An 18,037-nucleotide genomic window follows, 5' to 3' on the forward strand; every position below is an offset into this window, starting at 1 on the left:
TTTTCTGGGCCTTCCAAGAGCTAAAGGAAATTTTGTAGCTATTGGTGCTCTTGTTTTCTTCTCTTGGCCACTTCTTGAAATACACAGAACAGTAGAACCACTGGGAGTATTTGTAATCTTAACCATATTACAAAAATCAAATCATATTAATTAAAAAACATAATTTGCAAGATTAAAATTGCTTATTCATGGTAGTGCTTTATCTGAAAGTAACTAAACGAAATCATCTATGCATTAAGTAGAATTTTAATCTCATTTGTGGTGTTACTGCTTTTCCAGCACCGCTATAGTTAAGGTTGCCTTAGCCCTTCTGTTATAAATTACTGGTTTGTACTCAATTTTTTGGCCTTTGATAAATTAGTTGCCTACGAAATTAAAATAAGATTCAATGCTTTTATTGTTTACATGCACTATAGTGTAGTTTTAGGTCACCTTTTGGTGCCTTTTTTTGTGTGCTATTAAATATTCAGAATCAAACAGATTCTTTTTCCTCAGGGCACTAGAGATGCTGAAACAGATGGACCTGAGAAAGGAGATCAAAAAGGCAAGGCTTCTCCATTTGAGGAGGACCAAAACAGAGATCTTAAACAAGGAGATGATGATGATTCTAAAATAAATGGCAGAGGTTTGCCAAATGGAATGGATGCCGATTGCAAAGATTTTAAGTAAGATTTTAATTTTCTCGAGAAGAAAAGCGTATCTCTTTAGGGCTTATTACTACTAGCCGATGTGACTGATTTAGACGTTTTTCCAGTTTTGGTTTACTTTATTGCCCTTTGTACTTTGTGTTAATTTAGAGGAAGATTAAATTTTTTATAAGGAATATTAGATAATGATTATGGGCCATTTTTAAAAAAGTAGTTCTTCAGAACAGTCTCTAAAACAGTGCATTCCATTTAAGGAATATTGTTAGAAGCTGCTGTTATCTTTCTGCTAATATGGTAGTCTAAATTTTAACTTTTCCTTCCCTGTTAAAATTTAGTGGGTTTTAGGTTTATTCTGTGATTTTTCTTGGCAAACTCTTCTTGCGGTTGCTCTTGAGCACCTTTCTGTGGAGTTTCCTCTTCCTTCTACCCGTATATTGAATCCCCTATCCTCCGTTTAACTCTTAATCTTGGATATGAGGAAACATCATTAGCTTAGGAGCTGTGACCTTTCTTCTTAAAATATGTGAGTTTGTGCTAATACTTAAGGTTCCTGAAATTAGGGAGAGGGGGAAATGTTAGAAACCAAAAAGTTAGCTTTAAGCTCAGAATTCTTTAAGTTGTAGCTTTTTAGTTGTCTCTTTATGGCAAGTAAATAAGTATTTATTTTCTTCTAGCCTTTGGTCTTAGATTAGGTAGTGCACATTTATCTAAATTATTCATACTGATTTCCTATACTTTATACATTAATACTCACATGTTTTAGGGCCTATACCTGAAAATGAGCTGTTTCTTTGAGATCTTATAAACCATGGAATCTCAGTTAACTGAGTGTAGGTACATGTGGGTGGTATACTTTTACATTTATTGCTTTTAATTATCAAAAGCAGTAACACTGCTTCTTAAAAACAGTGCCATTTGTATCTAAGTGCAAAAAAGCATCCAAAACCAGTAAACCTCTTTTGACAAGAAATAAATTTAATGCTATTCAATTTCTTTTAGAACCTTGTCCTGATTTTGCTCTTCTGTTATTACCTAATCTTAAGTTTTAGTCAAGGGCATGCATTTAAAACTGAGTTGATTATAAACCCTTCGGAGTATACATTTATAATTGAAGTGTTAATACACCATTAACTATAGCAAGAAAATAGCACCACTGGTACCACGATGACTTTTTGCTGTTGTATCCTTTGCTTTTTGCTATATTAGAGTTGTTTTGTATGAAAGGCTATACTTCTCCATATTAATATGAACTTTACATTTATTAGCATTCTAATTTTATTCCATTAAGTTTGGGGTATGTATTTAAAATTGTTTATGAATTATTTTAGATAGAGTACTTGACAATGCACAAATGTTTCAGAAGCTGTTGCCATATGGTCAGTATGCTAGCACATCATTAATATGTACATTAGCTAATACATCATCAGTATGTACATTACTGGAGTAGAACTGAAAGGAATGAAAGAACTATACAGAAGGCTTTTTTTTAATTGGCTGATTTTAAAGATGTTTTCAGTTTTATTTTTGTTCCTATATATTCTGAATGAAAAACAAACCTTTGGAATACAGGTGGTCCTCCGTATCTAGATTCAGCCAACCACGGATCAAAAGGCCTATGGTCGTTGCCTCTGTACTGAACATGTACAGACTTTTTTTCCTTGTCATTATTCCCTAAACAATACAGTACAACAGCTATTTACATTGTATTAGGTATTAGAAGTAACGTAGAGATGATTTAAGGTATATGGGAGGATGTGCCTAGGTTATATGCAAATACTACACCATTTTATATAAGAGACTGGCATCCGTGGGGCCGGTCCTAGAACCAGTGCCCTGCAGAAACCAAGGGACGCCAATATTCATATGAAAAATTAGATGTGGTTAAAGGGGAAGGAAATTTGAATTTTCTTTTAATGTTGCAAGGACAGTGCTTGATTTTTAAGTCAAATATAAGTTCCCCTAAATATCTGGAGAACAATTCTTATAATTAATTGCTTTTTAAAATGCTCTGTACGTGTTAGCAAATTTATCCCAACATGAAGCACCTACAGTTGGGGACAGATTTACATAGGTATAACAACTGGCATTGAAAGCCAGGTAAAATTGTTACTGCCATTTATTTAGTGTACTTATGTTTAAATATGCTGTGAACTCATGATTCCTCAGAACAGCCTTATTTCTTGTGAGGGAAAGGATCTCATGTAAAATATTCTGTAGAAGAAAAGAGACTGTAGATGAGGATCAATTACGTCTAGAAATAAAGTTTAGACCATGAAGGATGTTGATAAAAAGAGAAGACAGTCAGCACCACATAGCAATATTTTGGTCAGCAATGGATCACATATATGATGGTGGTCCCATACAATTAATACTACATAGCCTAGGTGTGTGGTAGGCTATACAATCTAGGTTTGTGTAAGCATACTCTGTGATGTTTGCTTGACAATGATGACGTCGCTTAACAAAGCATTTCTCAGAACGTATCCCTGTTGTTAAGTGATGCATGACTATAGTCTGCGCTAAAAATTTAGTGCAATGTTAATAAATTTCTTGGGAAAATTAAGAAGGCTAGACAGTAGAGAAAGTTGCTTTTTTTATATGTAGAGTTATGCTTTTCATTGATGGACATAATTTTTGGTAAATGTTCTCCGTTTCTTTCTGATAATTTAAAGTGAAACGATTTGGTGTGATAAAGATGGTTTGGGGAGAGCTGTCGTAGAGGGTTTCCACAAATAGTTATTTTGTTCTCGTTAGTTGAAAGCACGAGGTCATCTCTTCAGTCTCAATAAGGAAACTGAGGCCCAGAAGATGAAATAATTTACTCAACATCATATTTAAAGACACAGTCAGGAGTCAGCCTTTTCTCTTAGTTCACTGCCTTTTTCTGTCGTAACCTACATTTTATGCCCTTAAATCGTGAAGGCCATAATGATCCTTTATGGCCTGTTTTTTTCCTGAAATATTAAGCAAGATATTATAGCAAAATTATGTGCTGGTGAACAGTACAAGAGTATGGTAGGTGGGTTTTGGTTTCAAGCCTCCTGATGTTTGGCATTTGATAGTCTGCTATATTCATGCCTACCATTCATTTTGTCTATGATTTGAGACAAAAGTCTGAAGTAATCTAACCATAAGTTGTGATATCGGCCACTTTTCTTATGTGTAAAATTGAGTTATATCTTTACATTATTCAGATTGGGGAGGATAATCTTTAATAATATAAAAAAGGAAACTATATCAATTCTTAAGAGGAGGTTAGATAGAAAAAATGTGATAATGTAGAATGGTTAGTGACCTGGGGTGCCTAATTTGCCCTCTGTATTTTATAACCATTTGTTTTTCATGATTTTCCTACTTTCCCATTTCAACTTTTGACTGACTTGTTAGTTTTACTCGTAATGCCTCTGTGTTTTTTTTCGTATAGTCGTACTCCTGGAAGTCGTCAAGCCTCTCCAACTGAAGTAGTTGAGCGCCTGGGCCCCAATACTAATCCCCCGGAAGGATTGGGGCCTCTTCCTAATCCTACAGCTAATAAACCACTTGTTGAAGAATTTTCAAATCCTGAAACTCAGAATCTGGATGCCATGGAACAAGTTGGTCTGGATTCCTTACAGTTTGACTATCCTGGTAATCAGGTACCAATGGACTCTTCAGGAGCTACTGTAGGCCTTTTTGACTACAATTCCCAGCAGCAGGTAAAACATACCCTTCGTTTAAGGAATCTCCCCATAACTATGTATTGGTATAGCCTGAAATGCTGTGAGGCATTGAATAAATAATAAGGTTGTTCTTGAACATGTTTTATTGAGTAAACTGTCCTTATAGTTGATAAAGTGATTCAAATAAGTGTTTAAAATATTCTATTTCCAGCTTTCAATAGAAATGAAACGCTTTGAGACTAATCTTTGTGTTATTTTCCCTAATAGCTCTTTCAGAGGACTAATGCACTAACAGTTCAGCAGTTAACTGCAGCTCAACAGCAGCAATATGCATTAGCTGCGGCTCAGCAGCCACATATAGGTAAGTCTCTAAGTTATGATTTTGATTAGACTGTTAGAAAATCTTGTGTTAGTGTATAGAACATTTCATTTTTCTTCTGCTGAATGGTGGTAGTTCATTTCAGAGTAACATATTACATGGCAAGAGTAAAGATTAACCAGGGAAGAACTGTTTGTATTTCTTGTATAGTTCTATTTCTTATATAGAAGAACTGTTTCTATATCTTGATGAAAGCTGTCAGCATATAAGTTTTTTGCTTATTATGAAGTTGAGAGTCAAACACTTGGAAATTCAAATGTAGTTACCTGTGTCTATTATCAAATCAGAATTTTTATTTTTAAAATGGTTTGGAAATAGGAATCTTAGGTTATTTGGTCTTTGACCTTTAGTCTTTACTGTAAGGTCAGTTATTACAATTACACTTTTGTTACTGCTAGAGTTCAGGTGTTGTATGTGTTGTGCATGTTGGATTTTTTTAATGTTTTATGAAGTTGCAAAGAGCACAAAGTGGTTCCCCACTCAGTTTTCCCTAAATGGCTGCATCTTAGTGTAATTATAGTACTGTACCAAAACCAGGAATATGACATTGGTAAATCTGTATGTATAGTTTTATTTCATTTTATCACGTATAGCTCCATGTAACCAATTTTATGCCTATCTGATTATGGCTGACCTTGTTTTATTTCCTCGCAATAGTTGTAAATGCTCTCAACGTCAGAATCTATGAAGGGAGGGTATGCTAAGTTGCTTATCTTTCCTTAACTTTCTGTTGTTCTGTGCCAATCCAGGAAGGCTTCCTAGGTCCCAAATTGTATTTTTGGTTTTAATCAAAGATGGCCATACATTTCTAGATGACTTCTAATAGCAGCGTGCACTCTAGACCTGTTTTTTCCCCAACTTCCTTTATCCCTATACGTAGTCCTTCCTGCTCATTGTTAGAACTGTACTGATTCTTGTCTGCTCATGGACCAGTACAACACTTTTTATTTTTTGAGGCTTTATGGTGTGATTAATATGTGGCAGGCTACTACACTCATTATTGCTCTTCCTTTTTGGACTTTTAAATTTTTTGTTCTGCTTATTTGCTTTTTCCAATGAACTTTAGAATCCGCATATTTACTTCTAGAAGATCAGTTTAAAATTTTAGATTGACTTAGGGAAAATCGACATCTTTATGACATTAAATACTCTCATCCAGGACATGATGTATCTTTACTTTTATTCAGGTCTGCTTTTGTGTTGTTTATGAGTGCTTTAAAGTTTCTTCCCTGTAAGTTTGCGAATTTCTTGATAAGTTTGTTCTTAGGTATTTAATCTTTTGCTGTCATTGTAAAATGGTCTCCTATCTTTCATTATATCTTGAAATTGGTAACTAGTTTGTGCATTTTTGCGTTTTTTGGTCAGATATGGCTATCAATATATGTGTTTCATAAAAAGAATTTACAAGTGTTTCTTTTTCTTTTTTTTTTTTCTCCTCTTCTTCTCCCCAAAGCCTCCCCCCCAGTACATAGTTGTATATTCTAGTTGTAGGTCCTTCTGGTTGTGATGCATGGGACACTGCCTCAGCATGTCTTGATGAGTGGTGTTAGGTCCTCCACGCCCAGTGTCCGAACCAGTGAAACCCTGGGCTGCTGAAGCAGAGCGTGCAAACTTAACCACTTGGCCACAGGGCTGGCCCCTGAATGTTTCTTTTTTTAATTCTTTGGCGTACTTTAAATAATATTAGACTTAACATGATCTTTAAAGATTTGGCAGAACTTCTTTGTGAAGCCATCTGGGAAACTCTGCAGATAAAACCTGAATAAAATGGAAATACTTCTAAGAAACATGTGATTTACCAAAATTGGCCCCAGCTTTTAATCTTTGTTCCACAGTTAAATATATTCATTGTTGACCATTAGTCCTTTTATCCAAGTTTGTCCGTCATCTCTTGGCTGGCTGATATCTCACTTAGAACAGCATTGTCCAATAGAAATGTAATACGTGGCACATAAGATTTTAAGTTCTGTAGTAGCCACATTTTAAAAATTAAGAAGAAATAGATGAAATTAATTTGAATAATATTTTATTTAACCCATTATACCCAAAATATCATTTCAAATGTAATTAATGTAAAACTTACTAAATGAGAAATTTTACGTTCTTTTTTTCATATGAAATCTTTGAAATCAGGTTTACATTTTACTTTGAGCAGATCTCAATTTAGACTAGTCACATTTCAAATGATCACTGCTATATGTGGTAGTAACTATTATAATGGACATGCAGCTTTAGAAGATTATTCTAGAATGGTGTTTGACAAACTTTTTTTATAAGGGCCCAGATAGTAAATATTTTAGATTTTGCAGGCCACGGTGTTTTAGTCACAACTACTTAACTTTGCTGTTATAGCACAAAAGCACTCGTGGACGATAAATGAGTTCCTGTAAAACTGTGTTCCTATAAATCTTTAGACACTATAATTTGAATTTCATATAATTTTCATGTCTTGCAAATTATTTTATTTTCAACTATTTAAAATTGTAAAAATTGTTCTTAGCTAGTTCATACAAAAAAAATAGGTACCAGGTTGGACTTGGCCCATGGACTGGACCAGAAAGAGATAACAGATCCAAAATATTTTATGTTTTACAATACACATCTGTACTCAAAGGGGAGAGAGTGAAAAGAAAAAGGCGGGGCTGTTTAAATCATTGGGGAATTTCTGTAATATAGGAAATTGAGAGACAATCCTTAGGAGTAAATTGCAAATAAACTGTGTAGGCTGTAGAGGGCTACAAGAGGGATAAACAAACAGAGGGTCTACACACTACCAGGATTGGGGTTTGAATCATGCTAACCATGTAGGGTAAGAGCCCCCAAGCCACTAATACAAGACTTGGTTTGGAGACTTAACTTTATCGTGTGTAGTTGGCAGTCAGGATACTACCTGATGGACAGGTGAGTGTAAGAGAATCTCTTATATAGGATAGTGTTTCAAACAAAAATTACAGTGCAAACAAGAAAGATCAGCCAGAAAGGAGTCATATAACAAACAGTAGAGTTTACAGCCAAGATGTAGAAATAAGAGAACTTTAAAGTTGTGAGAAGAACTTTAAAAGTAGGTTTAGAATCTTAAGAGATAAAAGACTTAAACCGTCAAACATCAGAGGTCTTGAAACAACAAAATGATGTGAAAACAGACCATTTTGTAATCTTGTAAATAAAAGGACATAGGTGGGCTACATAATTTGACTAGCTGTCAGTTAGGACTAAATGAACTGGAAGATAAAACTTGGGATCTCCCAGAACTCTGAGATAACCCATAGTAATCAGGACATGGGAGATACAGAAGAGAAAGTAGAAGCTATGGAGTGGAGTAGGAAGTAACTAAAGATGTGTGAGGCATATTTAAAGAAAACTATAAACTTTTACTGAAGACTTGAGTAAATGGGGACACGTGCCTTTTTGGGAAAACTCCGTATCATAAAGATGTCGATTCTCCCTAAATCCCTTTGTGAATTAATGTATTCTTGATTGGAATCCCAACAGGATTTTTGGTAGCTTGAAAGTTTGTTTTTCGTGTTTGTCTCAGAAAAGTAAAACCAGAAAATTAATGGAAAACTGAAGTGGAAGAGGGGGACTTACTCAACCATATTTCAAGACAAGTATTATTTACAGTAATTAAGATGGTGTGGTCCTGGCCTAGGAATATACGAGTAGATCAGTAGACAAGAACACTCTGAAATAGATATGTGTTTGTGTGTTTGGGGTGCATTGGTGGGGTGGATTTTAATCTTAATTGACATTTCAAGTTGGTAATAGAATGTATTTAGAAAATAGCTTGTTGATAATTGGGTCCTATTCCTGATGGATTAAAAATTTAAGTGAGAAAAATAAACATATAAAGGATTGATATATCTTGCCTCTGATAGGCAAAGAACCATAGCTTAAAACAAAAATTAATGCTTTATTTTACCTCTCAGATTAACAACTGTTTAAAAAGTTTGATAAAGTCCTATTTTGGCAGGAGCGTGAGTGACATTCTTATATACGAGAAATTGATGCAACTTTCCTGGAGGATAATCTGGAAATGTGGATTAAGTATTTATATATATTTGCCCATTTAAGTGAATTTATAAGGAAATGATGATAATCAGAGACCTGTGTACTTAATGATAGCATTATTTATTTGTAGCGAAAGATTGTAAACCATCTAAATAGGTATCTGTAGTAGACTGGTTAAATCGTGTTCCTTCTGTATAGTAGAATACATACTACTCAACCATTAAAAAGAATGAGCTAGAAGGTATCTGTTGACACAGAAGGGGATCTATGGTTAATTGGCACGTGAAAAAGCATATTGAAGTACCATGAGAGCCTGGATTACAAAATGTATTAGTGTGTGTGTATATATGCTTTAAAAAATTTAGAAGCATATATATAGGTATGTGCATATATAAATACGTAAATACACATATGTATATATACATGTGAACACAGATATGTATATATGTACACACAAGCATATTTGGTGTTTAATATGTTAGAAATATTTCCAGGTGAAATCACGTGAGCTTAAAATATGTGCTTCTCCATTTCTTTCAGCAGAAGATTCAATATATATCCGTTAGGTCAAACTAATTCCTTGTTTTTCAAATATTTGAAACTTTACTTCTTATCTGCTTTATAATGTAAATATGAAAGAGCTATATTAAAATCATTTCTAAAATGGAAAAAAATTTAGAAGGAAATAACCGTGTCAGTAAAGGTTATATAAGGACTTCGACTTTCTGCTTTATACATTCCAATAGTATTTAAGTTTTTAAAAGCAATCATTTTTAATTATAAAAATAGAGAATATTATGTCATGGCTTTTAGATTGTGTAGTGGTATGAGTAGACCATGAATATCAGGACATTTTCTATTCTTGTAATAAAAATAATTCCCGGTAGAGGAACTGGAGGGAAATCTTGAAATCTTTGACCTAGGGCATAGTTAAGAATGCAACTCTGAGCAAATGATTTTGCTCAGATATTTCGATGGGTGATATTGCAGGGATATAATTGAACCCTCTGTTTAATTCTTATTTCCTTTATTATAAACAGATTTTTTTAGATAGTCATGTTGTGCGTGGGCGTAAAATGAGTGTTGGTGGTCGCGACCAGTATTTTTAAAAATTAAATAGATTATGGAAATTAATAAAGAGAAAAAGAGAAAATAGAGTGCATTGGAACTTTATAAGGATAAAATTTTTTTTGAGGTCTTTGTTGTGTGTATATATGTGGGTATGAATATTAGGTCAATATGAAATGTATTTCATATTGTGGGTCAGTGAAAAATTTGAAATCCACTATAAAATAGTTAGAATTAAGGTTTTTAGTCTTGATTTTATGGTAAGTGCTTCTTTTGGATACTTTTTTAAAAGTTACTTTATGTCCATCTGCTTTTATCCCCATATGCTCCCCCCAATCATCTTTTAAACTTTAACCTTTTTGAACTCTTTTAACTTTAAACACATCCATTTTCATTATTTCCTCACTTTCTACTTGACTGGTATTCTCCAGAAGAGGCAACTCTAGCAGTATTTTCCAAGTAATTTTTTAGTACTGTACAGTAAAAGGTCTACACAGTGATTCCTCCATACTAGCAGTTTCTCTCTCTCTCTCTCTCTAATAAGTACTGCAAATGACTATTTAAAAATCTTTCTTAGGCTTTGCTAAATCCATATTGGCATATATTAGGCTCAAAATTGACTTAAAGACACTCTCCTACTTAAAACTCTTCATTGTTTTCCTGTTGCTTTCAGGGTAAAGTCCAGCTACTTAACGGGACCCAGGAAACTCTTCATGGCTCTTCCTTCTATTTATAGCTCCAGTTTTATCTTATACACTATAATCCTACTCCATCCTGCCCACCCCTTCCAAAGCTAGTTAGACAGCCCTCCTTTCTATGTCCATAGCAGTTAGTATACTATATTCTAGTTGCCAGTTTACTCGTTTTTCTCACTAGGTGGAGTGATCTGTGAGGGCAGATTTATCTGTCTTCCTCAGTGGTATGTATGGCTTAATAAAGATTGAATGGAGCCAGCCCTAATGGCCTAGTGGTTCAAGTTCTGCACTCTCTGCTTTGGCGGCCAGGGTTCGCTTCTTGATCGTGGAACCACACTACCCATCTGTCAGTTGCCATGCTGTAGCAGTGGCTCACAGAAGAACTAGAAGGACTTACAGCTAGATGTACAGCCATGCTTGGGGCTTTAGGAAGAAGGGGGAAAAAATTTAAAAAAGAAGAAAGATTGACAACAGATGATAGCTCAGGGTGAATCCTTCCCAGCAAAACAAAACAAAATGAAAAGGATAAAGAGGTAGTTTTTTAAAAAAAGATTAAGTAAAAAACTACTGTTGAACAGTAGTAGTTCTAGGTCTAAACATGTATTGTGTGTCTATTAGGTGCTAGTATTATGCAGTCATTTCATATTCAGTATCACATTTAATTCTCACCAAAATCCTCTTAAGACAACTGGTGATACGTCAATTTCATAAATGAAGAACCTTAGAATTAGGTGTGTTACGTGCCAAGGGTCACTCAGTTAGTAGGAATTTGAACTATTGTATACACTCTCCTAACCCCACCCCAAATTCAAAGTATAAAAGTTTTTACCTAATGAAGAAGATCATACTTTACATTTTCATTCATTATTTCTCCCCCTTTTGAATACAGCTGGTGTATTCTCAGCAGGCCTTGCTCCAGCTGCATTTGTGCCAAATCCATATATTATTAGTGCTGCTCCTCCAGGGACCGATCCGTATACTGCAGCAGGATTGGCTGCAGCAGCAACATTAGCAGGTAACTCACTGTTCATCCTTGTTGCTTATTATGAATTTAGTTTTAATTGTGATATGTACTTTATTTTATCTATTTGGGCAATTGACGTTCCTAGGAAAAACTGAAACATCCAGAATGAACTGAAGTTTCCAGAAAGTTAGTTTATTCTTCAACTCTAATGCTACAGGAGAAAGCCTAAGTCTGATAACTCTTTTCTTCCTGTACATAGTTGTTTTACATTTCAATTTCGTAGTTTCATAAATCTTGCATTGTCAACCACAAGTCTTCATTCTTGTGACCAATCCCGATACCCACAGAGACAATGCAAAGTAAAGTTATTTCACAGAAAATAAACTAGGGGTATGTGCTGTTAATACTCAGGTCAGAGAAGAGTGTAAGATAAAGAGCTTCAACAATCTTAAGAGAATGAGTATCTGAAAAGTAAAGTTTATTTAGTGCTGTTAAATGTGCAAGCAAGCCTGAGGGACAGAAAGGTAGGGGGTAGGGGGTTAGAGTTGGAAAGAACTTACTAAAAACTGTCAAAGCCTGAGACCACCACTCAAAATCTGAAATAAAAACTGAAACTACACAATGTTACATGTCAATTGTATTGCAGTAAAGCTGTAAAAAAATTTTTTTAAACCCTGAAGCTGTGTTTATTGCTTATGTTAAGTAAGGGGGAGTTGTGTGCTAGTCAGTCTTATTGAGCAAAGCAATTTACCGGTCTTCTATAGAGTTTGTGGGGGAAGGTTGTTTTAGGTTGAGTTAGTTACAGAGACAGAAATGAATTAGTCTTAGCCATGGTTTATGTTGGTTACCAAGGCGGGAACAGGGTGATGCAGCCACAGAAGTGTGTTCATTGGAGTGAGTCTGCTAATGGGCTGATTTTCATAACTCCAGGCTGACCCTGATTCTTTTACTTTCAGAGATAAGTTCACTCAAGTGAATTGTCACTGATCAATTAGGCAATTTTAATTTTAAATCTACTTCTGGTAGTTATTATCATGACTATAGAACAGTCAGTCTTTGCTTAGGAGTTTCAGGACTTTTTTTATACTCGACTTTGTTTTAAGAAGTGAAAAAAAATGTTAGTTTCAAATTCTTGTTTGATATCTTGGCAGGCTGAAACTAACCTGTCACATTCAGTAGTTTTTGGTATAGATCTGCATGTGGTTCCATAAAGACGAATCACGTGAGCTTTCCTGGTGCCATTTAATTGCTGGTATATGATACATATGGAGAATCATTAACCTGTACAACTGAAAGAACCAGCTCTATAAGAGGTTGTTAGTTTTGAGGGAAGCATTCTAGGCTTTCTAAGACCAGCACTGTCCGGTACAAAGATAATGTGAGCCAGATAATATAATTAAAATTTTTCTAGTAGCCACATTATTATAAAAGTAAAAACAAGATGAAATTGATTTCAGTGATGTGTTTGATTAGCTCAGTATCCAAAATATTATCATTTCAATGTGTAATCAGTATTTTAAAAATTATTAGTAGATATTTTATCTTCTTCTTTTTCATGCTCAGTCTTTAAAATCCTGTGTATCTTTTATACTTAGAGCACATCTCAATTTGGGCTTTCCAACTTTTAATTGTTCAATAGCCATGGTGGCTTCTGACTACTGTTTTGGACAGAGAGGTTCTGGTAGATGTCTGGTTCTTGTTTTGTTTTGACAGTGTATCCTTCCTTCATAAATCCTTGCCAGTGTTATAACAGTTCTCATTGTAGATTGTGCTTAAACTATCTTTAGAAATATATATGTGTGTGTGTGTATATATATATATATATGTATTTTTTTTTTTTTTTTAAGATTTTGTTTTTTCCTTTTTCTCCCCAAAACCCCCTGGTACATAGTTGTATATTCTTTGTTGTGGGTCCTTCCAGTTGTGGCATGTGGGATGCTGCCTCAGCATGGTTTGATGAGCAGTGCTATGTCTGCATCCAGGACTCGAGCCAACGAAACACTGGGCCACCTGCAGTGGAGCGTGCAAACTTAACCTCTCGGCCACCGGGCCAGCCCCTTTAGAAATATATTTTACCTTTGAACTTTTTGTTTATTTTTGCTGAGGAAGATTCACCCTGAGCTAACGTCTTTGCCAATCTTCCTCTGTTTTTTCAGTATGTGGGCCGCCAGCACAGCATGGTGGCTGACAGAGTAGTATAGGTCTGTGCCTGGGAACTGAACCCAGGCTGCTGAAATGGAGTGTGCTGAACTTAACCACTAGGCCACTGGGGCTAGGGCCCCTCTTACTTTTGTTTTTTTGCTGAGGAAGATTGGCCCTGAGCTAACATCTGCTGCCAATCTTCCTCTTTTTGCTTGAGGAAGATTCTCTCTGAGCCAACGTCTGTGCCAGTCTTTCTCTATTTTGTATATGTGGGTTGCTGCCACAGTGTGGCTGCCAATGGGTAGTGTAGGTCCGTGCCCAAGAACTGAACCTGGGCTCCTGAAAATAGTGTGTGCCGAACTTAACCACTATGCCACAGGGCTTGCCCACCTTTAAACTTTCTGAAGCTTTTCATTTTAGTCAATTATACTGGGCTTTATTTTCTTCCAAAACAAAGTGAAACCAAGAGTTTGACTTTCGAAAATACACAAATTAGATATACTAAAATTACATCAATGGCATTTTAGGACACGTTTGTTATTATTAGTCAAGAATCATGACATCTTATTCATTAGTTTAATGGTGGGTGGGGCTTATTTTATGTGATGCTGTTGACTCTTCAGGAATCAAACATTGTCTTGAATAAAGTAGAATAGAGCAAGAACAACTGATTCTATTTTTCCTAGTTTGCTTTCTTATGTCCATGTCCCTCTGTACTTATATTACCTAGTTCTTTCTTGTCTTGACTGACTAGTCCTGTTTTCCTAATCACATAAACACCAGTGTTTCATTTGTTTTCACGTGATTTTCAATTGCTTTGGTGAGAATTCTGACGTTCTGTTTCAAATAGGAAGAATATATATACATTTTTAAAATTTTTGATTTTTCATTTTTCTCCCCAAAGCCCCCTGGTACATAGTTGTATATTTTAGTTGTGGGTCCTTCTAGTTGTGGCATGTGGGACGCCACCTCAACGTGGCCTTGTGAGTGGTATCATGTCCGTGCCCAGGATCTGAACCGGCAAAACCCTGGGCCGCTGCAGCGGAGTGTGCAAACTTAACCACTCGGCCATGGGGCCGGCCCCAGGAAGAATATTTTTAAATTCAAGGTTTACAATTCAAATACAGTTGTAGCAAGCTTGGTACCAGAACGTTCCCTAGTTTTATGTTACAGCTTGCAAATCAGAAGGTAAAAGTGTATTGTTTTATTTTTGTAATTCTTTTCAGTGGTCAGAAAATAGTCTTTTGAGAGAAGGGATAAATTGAGCATAGGAAATCTTAGAATTTTATGGTGTCCAATGTTCCCTGAATGTAATATCTGTGTTTGCCAGGATCAGATCTATAAACTGGCATTCACTGAACGTTGAATAGATGGTTGTGTCTTGTCAGTTCGTTGGTCTTCCTGAATTTAGTTTCACATCTCTCCATTAAGGCCACTGCTATCACTCCTCAATACTTTTCTCTTTGAATAATCAATACCTGAATGAGACTTTCTCCCTAATAGAATGAGGAAAAGATAGAAAAGGTATAACAGGTATAAGTGAATAGAGGATTTTAAGGACATCTGCTTCAAGTTTACACACTTGCCCTTTTTATGATATAGTGATAGCTGACCTCATTTATCTATACAATGTAGTAACTTTTTTTTTTTCTTTTTGGGGGGTGGGATGTGGGGTTTAGGTCCAGCAGTGGTTCCACCTCAGTATTATGGTGTTCCGTGGGGGGTGTATCCAGCCAATTTATTTCAGCAACAAGCTGCAGCTGCGGCAAACAACACAGCAAATCAGCAAGCAGCATCACAAGCTCAGCCTGGGCAGCAACAGGTATAGGCCTGCCTTCATTAAATAATACCTGAAGAATCTTTGAAATTCTATGAGCTTCTTGTGTTCAAGATCTATATTTTCTCTTATTTTCCTCAATATATAACATGGTAACTAGCGTATTGGTTGGTACACAGGTATTGATTACATGGGGTTCCCCCCCCAATCAGTATTATAAGAATTTAAAGATTTGGTTGTGTTCCATTTCTGCATTTTTGTTATTGAAACTGTCTTAAAATCTAGCAATTATTAATTTTCTTTTTATCACTTGTTAAAGTGTGCTATTTAATGTTCCTGTAAAGTAATTGTCACTTCATTTTCTTCTGGGTATTTAAATTACGAATTTAAATATGAACTTAATATATTTCTGACCAGAAAAAGGAGATTGCTGGATACTTCATAATTTTAAGCAAGAAAAGAAGTATGTTTACGAAAGGTTAGATTTAACTTTTTAAAACAAGATGTTTATCACGAAGATTTTTTTTATTGCAGCCACTTTGTAGAACTATTTTGATAAGTGTAAAAACATTGTTGATAAATATCAGAATTCTGGTTGTCAGATTCATCATATTTATCCCAAAGAAATAACGTAATGGCAAGTATAGTATTACTTACTTGGCAGTTAAATTTTAGTCTAAATTTCCTTGCATACAGTTTCTGATACTATGTTGATATTCTCTTGAAGCTGTCCTTTGGCTCAGTCCTTGTAGATTATACCACAGCATCGTTTAATAAATTTTTTTAATCTCTATCTTCTTTGGGCAAACATAACACTACCTGAATATAAGCACACCTCTGTGTGATGCTTACTTCCAAGGTGGGCTCACAGTGAATCCCCCTTGTCCTGAACTGTTTGAAGTATTTATCTCTGTGAAGTTAATGTCCATCCTGCTTGTGTAGAATCACTACAACGGCTACATATTGCAGAGGAGCCTGGCTTGAGCAACCTTGAGTTTTCTCCTTGTTTTGTTGTAATCTTGTATTCTTTTTGTCACCCTAAGATTTTACACTAAAAAGCTTTTATTCACTTTTGCTAAAGCTTCTGAATTCTGAAAATTTGGTTCAATTTGAAGTTTTCACTCTTCGCCACAATCTCACGACAGACTAACTGAGTAATCATACTTAATTTATTCCTGTAAATTTCCTGTATTTCAGTTTTCAGCCTTAGAAAATAGTAAAACCTAAATTAAGTTTTTTTGTCTTCATCTAAGATTTTGCCATCTCCCCTACTCCCAAATAAATCTCTCTCTTATTTTAATACTACTTTGGTGTGTTAAAGAGCACCAATGCTAGAAGCAGTTTTTCCCAAAGACCTTCTGGACTCTCCATATTGCTTAATAGATTGTTCTAGTTGTCAAGAGCCAGTGACTATGTTTTATATTTTTTCATGCTAAATCGACATTTCATTGAATGTAACTATGTTCAGAGAATATCCAAAGGTCTTTTGTGATATATACAAAGTTGTCCAAGATAAATTTATTTGTTATTTTATAATTTCATTTTTAAGGAAATCATTTGTTTTTTGTAGGTTCTCCGTGCTGGAACAGGTCAGCGCCCTCTTACTCCCAATCAGGGCCAGCAAGGGCAACAGGCAGAATCACTTGCTGCAGCAAATCCAACTTTGGCTTTTGGTCAGAGTCTTGCTACTGGCATGCCAGGTATATAGTTGGTTAATTGGAGAAATTTGAATAGATTTAAAATGTTAAATGTAGACATTCACACCGAAGAGTGAAAAAAATAAAGAAATGTCTTGAAAATCTTGCCTACCTTGCAATAAATTATTTAGAACTCGGATACCAATAGTTGAAATCAATACTGTTTGGTGAGAGTTAATGACAAGGATGGCAGATATGTATTAGAGTTCTCAACAGGGCCATTTTTTCTTACTCTGTTTATGGCATAAACCATAGCATCTTTCCAGCTGAATTCTCAATGCAGTGCTTCAAGAAATAAAACAAGTTGATTAGAATTGGCTTGTAAGATAAAACCTATTTGCCATTCCTGCCTTAAAATAATAGTCATTTAGTGAGTTAATATTGAGAAGTTTACAGCTAACATTTTCCACTTTGAACATTGTTCAGTCTTTTTTAGCCCACTTACAGTATTTTAAACTATTGATATTTATAACTTAATAGCAACAGTGTCTACTATAATATGCCTATGAAAGCCTAATGGAGAGAAAATTATAAAAATTTCTGCCCATTGCCACAATACAACTTTTAGAATGGGCCAAGAAAATATTTTTTTGTGTGAAGTAATTTTTATGAAACTAGATACAAAATTACTACTTTAATAATAATGGAGGAAGGAAGATATTTTTCTTAAGCCAATAAAACCAACTTGTTATTTTTTTCATTTTATTTTTTCTTTTGAGGAAGATTAGCCCTGAGCTAACTACTGCCAGTCCTCCTCTTTTTGCTGAGGAAGACTGGCCCTGAGCTAACATCCATGCCCATCTTCTTCTACTTTATACATGGGACGCCTACCACAGCATGGTGTGCCAAGCGGTGCCATGTCCGTACCTGGGATCCGAACCAGTGAACCCGCGGCCGCCAAGAAGTGGAACATGCAAACTTAACCACTGCGCCACCGGGCCGGCCCCTTGTTATGTTTTTAAAGTGAGATTTAAAGGCTACGTTTGAGTATCAGTAGATAA

At 35.3% G+C, this 18,037-nt stretch overlaps 1 protein-coding gene across 4 annotated transcripts in view; it reads left to right on the forward strand.

The window, feature by feature from the left end:
• PUM2 (pumilio RNA binding family member 2) overlaps positions 1–18,037 on the forward strand; it is a 93,786-nt gene that overhangs the window by 33,235 nt on the left and 42,514 nt on the right. For all 4 annotated transcript variants that reach the window (XM_046660092.1, XM_046660093.1, XM_046660094.1 and 1 more), the window contains exons 5-10: positions 496–665; positions 4,072–4,342; positions 4,574–4,667; positions 11,346–11,471; positions 15,242–15,384; positions 16,910–17,039. In XM_046660092.1, the coding sequence (XP_046516048.1) occupies positions 496–665; positions 4,072–4,342; positions 4,574–4,667; positions 11,346–11,471; positions 15,242–15,384; positions 16,910–17,039 (934 nt within the window). The remainder of the gene's footprint in view (positions 1–495; positions 666–4,071; positions 4,343–4,573; positions 4,668–11,345; positions 11,472–15,241; positions 15,385–16,909; positions 17,040–18,037) is intronic.

Source organism: Equus quagga, chromosome 5 (assembly GCF_021613505.1).
Source record: "Equus quagga isolate Etosha38 chromosome 5, UCLA_HA_Equagga_1.0, whole genome shotgun sequence".
In the NCBI taxonomy this organism is placed as follows: Eukaryota; Metazoa; Chordata; class Mammalia; order Perissodactyla; family Equidae; genus Equus; species Equus quagga.